Source organism: Equus quagga, chromosome 1, assembly GCF_021613505.1.
Source record: "Equus quagga isolate Etosha38 chromosome 1, UCLA_HA_Equagga_1.0, whole genome shotgun sequence".
Taxonomy (NCBI): domain Eukaryota; kingdom Metazoa; phylum Chordata; class Mammalia; order Perissodactyla; family Equidae; genus Equus; species Equus quagga.
In genome coordinates, this window is record NC_060267.1 from 120,586,108 (window position 1) to 120,594,206 (window position 8,099).

The 8,099-nt window shown below is 39.7% G+C and overlaps 1 protein-coding gene across 1 annotated transcript in view; it reads right to left on the reverse strand.

The window, feature by feature from the left end:
* Positions 1–7,637, reverse strand: part of TAFA1 (TAFA chemokine like family member 1) — a 463,888-nt gene extending 456,251 nt beyond the window's left edge. The window contains exon 1 of the mRNA XM_046644146.1: positions 7,492–7,637. Coding sequence (XP_046500102.1) covers positions 7,492–7,609 — 118 coding nt within the window. The 5' untranslated portion in view covers positions 7,610–7,637. The remainder of the gene's footprint in view (positions 1–7,491) is intronic.
* Positions 7,638–8,099: the final 462 nt, after the last annotated feature.

The window sequence follows — 8,099 nt, forward strand, 5'->3', positions numbered from 1 at the left end:
GGAGGACCTGCTGGTCTGCTGACCCAGATCTGGGATGTGTTGTCAATTTCAAGAGCATTGATGTGCTTTTCCCCTCACTGTGGGGTAGCTCATCTTAATCTAGCAGCTGGCATTCTGTATTCACTTCAAAGCATGTAACTCAATCCGCCCACTCTTCATCCAAGTGGGAAATCAGAAAAATCCTTTGGACATATACAGACCCAGTTAGCTTGGATTAATTCTTGGGTAAAGTGGAAGCACGCCTAGAAAAGAAGGTCTGGTAAGGGTGCAGTAGCAGAATTGAGGCTGGGGGTGTAGGAAGCTTTCCTCCCTTCCAGACTCAGGGTGAGGTTTGGTTTGACTCCTTCACTAAATGGAGGAAGAATCCACTTAATAAGTAGGCAGATCACTCAGCATATCTAGCCATCTTCTGAGAGAAAATCTTAGATAATATCATTTCTCTTTTCTTTCTATGGATCTCTATTACATAAAATCAGAGACAGAAAAGAAATAGTGGACCGACAGGTTCCCTAAGTACTTTGAGGACATTATATTTGGAGAACCTGATTGGTTTATGCAAATTGTTAACATAATAATTCATCTTGTCTTTACCCCAAAGAAAGTAAAAATTGCTTATCTGGTGTTATTTTCTCCTTGCAACAAAGATGAAGTGAATTTGCCTTTTGATACCAAGATTTGAAAGCAAAAGGCCTTTCCCTATTTGCTAAGTGAAGTTTTTCATTCCCTCAAGACTAAAACGATAATATTTTTTAAATCTCTAGGGAAAAAAAATTCATACCATGACTGAAAATTTTAGAGATTTAATTTTTTACTACAGTTGTAAGTATATTCTTTGGATTGTTTTGATTAATGGAATAGCTACCAAATATAGAATAAAGTCAAACATCGGCTCAAAGAGGTTGCGCAGATACGCAAATACTCACATGTGTATGTTATGCTGGCAATTTAATGTTTATGTTATTCTCCATTTGAACTATCTCCTAAACACACAAACAGACACACATGCATCCATTCATACGCACACACGAACACTCACACACATACTCACACACAAATAGTAACAAATGAGGGAGAGTTTAAGATTCCACCAGAACAGTCATTCCTTCTTTCCTTAATAATTTCACAAATATTTTCTGAACACCTATTATATGTCAAGTTCCTTACTAGAAGTGGGAGATAAACAGATGAATAGCACAGGATTCCAGAATTATCTTGGCCCATACTTCTCAGCACATGTGATATGAACAGGCACTATAGATGTCGACCAAATAAAAAAATGTTTGCAAAATTTGAATTACACACAATCAGATTTCCTATCTGCAAATCTTTCTGGAACTTTCATACACCTACATGCACTGCAGATCTCCAAGAGGCGAACATATCATGCAGCGAGTGCTACCCCAACAGTCAATAGCTTTTTTCCAAGGAGCATCTTGAGGGGACAGTGTTTTGTGAGCTGGGAAATGCTAGCCTAGACATTTCATTGGATTAAGGCTCTGAGAAAGAAAGGGGCCTCATGGTATTTTCCTCCCTATACTTCCTTCTTTTTCCTTAAACTGGAAATGTTGTTTGATATATTTCTAATTTTATCATAAAACTCCCTATAGCCAATATTTTGAGCTTTTTATTAAAAAGCAATAGACACCCATATTAAAACAAATCCAAAAAATACAGAATTATGTGAAATAAAAACTCTAAATTATTCCAGTCCTCCTACTAGTTTGAACTAACACTGTATAAAGAATGTTCATATATCCTTTCTGACATTTTTTATGCATGTGCAAATATTTTTTTCTCCAAAATTATTTTGAAGCTGAGCATTCTATCCCTTGTTTTCTTTACTCAGCAGCGTATCAGGGACGTTTTTCCACAATAGTACATATGAACATATCTCAACCTTTGCAATAGCTACATTGAATCCCATTGTGCAGATGTACCATGATCTTTTTTACTGGTCCCCTTTTGATGGAGATGAAATTCCCTTCTAATTTTTTGCCATTAAAGTTACTGTTGCAATGACTAAATCTTAACATACATCTTTTCACACCTGTCCAGTCATTTTCTTAGAATAAGTGTCTACAACAGGAATTGTGTCAGGTCTTACACTTTTACATTTTGGGAGATATTGCCAAATGACTTTCAAAACCTGGTGTACCAATTTATACGCTCAAGCTTTGAGATTTTTATATAGTGTAAAATTGGAAGAGTTTTTAAAAGTTCAAGTTCTCTTCAATGAATTTTAAGAAATCAACAATTAAAGGCTAATGTTCACTTGTGCCATTTCTAAATATTTGCTTACACTATGGTATAACATCTACTTTCCCAAACGACAAATTGAGGCCATAGGGTTGAGCTCACATAAGTAGCAGTATTTATATAGCATTGTAATAATTCTCTTATAAGTCCATGGAATCAATGGAAAATATTTACTTGCATCTCTACTTGGTTTTGATATTTTGGGGTCTTACCAAATGTCCATAGCATGCTCTGACTCTGGGATGAAGTCAATATTATCAATCAGATGATCAATGGATTATCCCTAGCACAAGCTTACACCAAATAACAACCTGTCTGCTCTAATCCTTAGGCCAATTCACTACACTTAGCAACCTAGTACTGGTAGGCATTCTTAAAAAGCCAATACGCAACCACTGTTGTTCTCACTATTTCTTTTATATTACAATTATAAAACAATCCTTTATTGTAGCATACCTTGGTATTCTAATGCATATTCTTCAAGTAGTTTTCAATAAAGCAATATTGAACAATAAGGTAAAAGTAAGTATAAGGCACACAAGAATGCTTTTTAATATTTTAATTAAAAATACCACACCTTAAAATGGATAATGATGTTCAGTATATAATAATAAAGTCATAAATGAATACCTCTAAATATATAGTTTGCTTAATATAGCTTTAAATCAGTCTAAGTTACATAGATAATTCTATTCAGAGTGATCTTTTCATGTATCATTTCCATACACCCCTGTCAATAAAATAGCAGTGACTCAAGAATAAATGATTTATTAGGCACTTATAACTTCTTGTCTCATGTAATCTATCTATATAATTTTAAATTACTAAAGAATCTCAAGGATCTTTTTTCACTAAAGTATTTTGAAATGATCCATATTTTATTAAGTTTCAAGGACACCCCCACCCCACACCCACACCCTCAAAATTAAGTAACAATTAAAATTGCTGTCATGATTCATATATCCATGAAGGGAAAAAAAACTAATCCTAAGTTAAATTTAGCAAATCACTCATCCTTTTTTACCTGTTACACAACAACTGATTTATAAAGTGCTGAAGTTGTCTATTTGAATTCCCTGAAACAATGGAACACCACTTTTGAGTTTTCATTGTTTAGTTTGTCTTTTTTAAATTGTGTCCTCCTTATAGCTTTACTGTATATAGATTTAAAAAGGCACAAGTATTCTTCAAGTTGTTCTGGTAATTTCCTACATCATTCCCAAAATAAAAACTTGATTTAGCCAAGTATTAAATTATTGATATTAAAAATCTGTTAATCTATAGCACATTTTACTCATTTGTGTAATTTTAAAATTCACTTTCATTTGATTGACTGTTTTAATCTTCCTTAACTAGTGAGTAACTGAAAATAAATGGTGCATTCCTAATACTATAAATATGAAAAATAGGGAGTACTCAGGGACTGCAGGGGAATATATTAAAATCAGTCAGTTTTCTAGTTAACATATTCTCATTCTGTTTGTGTACAAACCCACTGCATTGAGAAGACGGATCACACATTCACGGCCTCCCAAAAACATTGTCCGGATTTCATGTTTTGACAGCAGAAATTGGCCCAAATCTCTAACCATTTCCCCTAAAGGACCCTCGCTGACTGGTGCCATCCAGGTGCGGCACAGAACGAACACAGGGAACATCGCGTCAAATTCCACTCATCTGTCAGTGTAGTGGATTATTTCTTGAGAGACTGAAATTGGCTGTTTGGGATGGGAACACCATCAATCTTCCTGTACAGGGGATGGCGAAGTGCCTGTAAGAGGCTGGCGAGAGGGGGCCAGCCGTTCCTAAGCAGGTGAGGAGGCAGCTGTAAGGCCTTCGATCTCCTTTCATTCAGGGCTCTGAGTGAAAGATTTGTCATTTTTCACATTTGCTGGATACTTGGTATGCATGCAGTGTCTGCCTGCTCCTGCTTTATGAAAGAGGCGATTTTTCAAGCTTAGGCAAATGTGGCAAAGCTCGGGGTCTGCTGGTGTCTCATTTTTTCTCATCATGTCAATTGTTTTAACGGATTTGAGAAAATGAGATTATTTATTTTCCTTTTTGCTCATTTATCCAGCTATTTATTTATTTATTTGCTCATTTAGGGGTGGATTGTCACAGATAACTGGCCCTGATTTCTCTCTTGTTTTCATACACATTTCATTAGTGTCCCTGAAGATTTAAGACCCACAAGGGGAGACGTCACAACTCTCATCAAAAAAAGCATATATTTACTCTTAAAATCAAAACAGAAGATGGTATTAAAGTTGATTGTATTCCTGACTGAAAGAATCTAGAATATTGCTAGGTCCAAGATCTATCGCTTTAATCTTGGCAGCTATTGTTGAAAACCCAAGAAAGTTGAATAAACGTATTACATAGAACTGTTGGACTTTTGGTTTCATATCATTTTGATCTTTCTGCATCTAGAAAGGAGTATTTATAGTTTCTTAATTTCATCAACGAATCTGAAATGAGTTTGAAACGTATAAGCACTTGGGGTTGAAATTGGTTTCATTGCTGCACTTTCTTGGGGTACCTGACGCAGAGATCACCCATACATTGGTGATAATAAGCAATTTCTAGAGGTAGACAACGGAAAAAACAAACATTGAGTCTAATTTCAGTTGGAACCTAGTGATGTGTCTCTCAGTTTAAAACTATAATATGTTGATAATAAGCCTCATAAAGACATGAGTTTACTTATTACTAATATCATAGCCATAATCCTCCACCAAAAAAAATCTCATATATTAACTGATGAATAGAGATAGTCTAGGTGAAAGGTCATTGCAAACTGTACTGTTTTTCATGACTATAAGCATAGAGCACAAAATAAGGCACATAGCATTTGGGGGCATATTCCAGCCAAGTACCACATAGTTAAAAAAACAACAGCAAGAATAAAAACAACATTTTTGTCCTGACCCTACGGATTATTAGCTCTGTATAAGCAAAACTTCATTCATTCAACATCTCTGACATGAACGATTGTAGTTTATTAAGTGGCGATGTCAGTAATTCCTGATATTTATGAAAAGCTTTACATTTTTCAAAGCACTTTCACGAAGGTTATTTTATTTACTACCCCCACAATGTCCCTAAATGGGAAATTGAGCTCAGAGAAGAAAAGTGCTTTGCCCAAGGTCACATCACTAATGTTAAGTGACAGAGTAGATGCCCAGTCCTGAGCTCTGCCATCACCACGTGCTGCCATAGCCGCTACCTTTCGGAATGGGTTTGCAGTTCAAAAGAGTCCATGTATTCATATAACTTAAAAGTTTTCACAAATTACGCGAGAGAGCTCACACCTCCCCAAAGATCCTACTTGGTACAATTATTCTGTGCACCGGGAGACATTATGTCCTCTTTGGGACAGACTTCCAATGGCAGATAATGGCTGCGTGGTCTCAAACAAGTCACCCAATCCCTCAGGGCAATGGGGGTAAGGGGGTTTACTCCTACTTGTATAAGGATTAAGCCAGACAATATGTATTAACCTTGGGAGCGTGCCTAAAACACTCACAATAGTTATTTTTGTTATGTTTTCTTATTAAGTATTACAGTGACTGCAGATTCCCCGTATTACTTGTATGATTATTTAACATGTCAAAGGCATTTTTGCCAAACAGATTGGTGATTAACCTATTGGAGGTAACGTGGGGCTTCCAGAACCCACGTTTGTTTTTCCTCCGCCCCGGCACTGAAGCCTGGGGGAGTCCGGCGGTGCGCGCTCCAGGCTCAGGACACACAAGGCAGAAACACAAATGCACAGCAGCGGCAGAGCGGTTCCCACGCCCACCTGCAGGGGCACCAGCGCCCCCTCGCCTTCTCTCCCCAACCCAGGGCGTGGGGAACGAGGGTGGCAGGGGTCCAGAGGTAGCCCCCCGCCTCTGCCCCAAACTCAGCCCCTCCACACGCCTCTCCTCCAGGGGCGACCCAGGCTCTAGCAAGCAGCAAGCTGATGCGCTCGACTACAGCCTGGTGCGGACGCGCAGGAGGACCCCGGGCTGCGCCCGCGCTCTTTGGATCCTGCCCCGAGCCGGGAAGCAGAACCCCTGGAGGCAGCATGCAGCGCCCTGGGAGGTGCTTCTGGAGGACTGTGCGGAAGAGCCCAGGATCGGTGCCCAGGCCGGCTGCGCAGCCAGGGAAAGGCTGGACCGCGCAGCTGGAGGAAGCCAGCGCATGGGAGGAGGCCAGGAATGGATTTGGAGAGGGGTATGGAGGGCTGGGAGCACTGGAGAAGCGAGGATCGGAAGCTTGGGAGCGCAACTGGTCCCCAGAGCCCGAACTTGGCGGTCGGATGGGAGGGGGAGGTGGAGAGTCGGGTGGATGAAGGTGGAGGGTGGAGTAAACGGATGCAAAGGCTGAAGCTAAACAGAAAATGGAAGGAAATCTTTCCGGGAACCAGGGCGGGTAAGGACAATCAAGCTGGGGGACAGTAATGAGAAAGCTGGAGGGGCAAAGAAGGAAAGAAAAATCCAGACTGAAGCGTGAGGCCATGGAAGGGGACGAAATAGACTTTGAACGGAAAAACGAAGAAAGCAAAATGCGTCAGGAACTCAAAATTCAATATGAAAAAAATCAAGATAAAGGGAACTTGTCCCTCATACTGGCGAGAGAGAGAGAGAGAGAGGAAAAAAAAAAAAGCCACCGACCATACTAGAAGAACAGAGAGTGAAGGAAGGGGAAAAGGAGAAAGATTAAACCAGACAAGAAATAGTAAGTTACTTTTTAATTTCTTTTTCACTGACAAACTACCTCCAAAGTTAATTTTGGCACCAACATCCCCACAAAATCCTTAGCCACATACACACGGAGATTATGGGATCTACACTAGATAAAAATGCCTCCCAGGAACATACACACATTATTTTATTAGTTGCAAAGATCATATTTTGCGTCCCTAAAAAAATCCTCAAGTCTTGAAAGTTATCCCACCTTTTGCAGAATATTTTGCAATTGGCCAAAGCATCCAAAACCAAAAAACCTTTTAAGGTCTGTGCAAGGTGGTGAGGGGACTCAGAGAAAATGACCTTTTATGAGAAGTTAATAGAAACACCTCCAAGGCATTTTAGTATCCCCCATTTCCCCAAAGCATCCAACCAACAATACGTCTTGGAATTCAGAGGGAAGCTGCCCACACTGTAGCACTTTCTGTCACTTGCCTTCAACCATCTGTTAAGGAGACAGCAGTAAGACAGGAGGCTGCAGTGGAGCCAGCTCCGGACTTACCTGGTCGGTGCAGGTGGTGCTGCTGGAAAGTGTGCTGAAGGGATCCATGGCAGAGCAGCATTGCACAAGCACTTATCCACAAATACAGGACCCAGGACATCGCAGAGACCATTGCCATTCTCTAAAGAGAACATTAGACAGGAAGGATTACCGCTGGCTTCAAGCCCCCAGCTCAGTCAGTCCCACTGACAAGAGAAAGGGGGTCTCAGACGTCATGTCCCTCTGCTACTTTGCTGGCTGGAATTAATGACCCAGCAGAGGTCACGCCGTGAAGTGAGATTGAGGGAAGGCACGCTCCAGGAGATCATGAATTCATTTTTGAAATTCTGCAAAACCAAACTCCAAGGATTGCCAAAATATAAAAATAAATGAAAGTTTTTGACGATCAGTTAGGCAGTTTGAAACATGTATCCTGACTAAACATCCTGTTTTACACAATGATCTTTAAGCCATAGTTATTCCAGGCATTGAAAAGCTGCATACTCCTGTTCATTCTAACTTCATTGCAAGTCTGACATAAGCCTGAAAGGAAAGAGTGGATTCTTTTTTTTTAATTCTACAGTCATGAATTTTTAATCAGTATGCTGTCTTCTAAACTAAGTAATCAT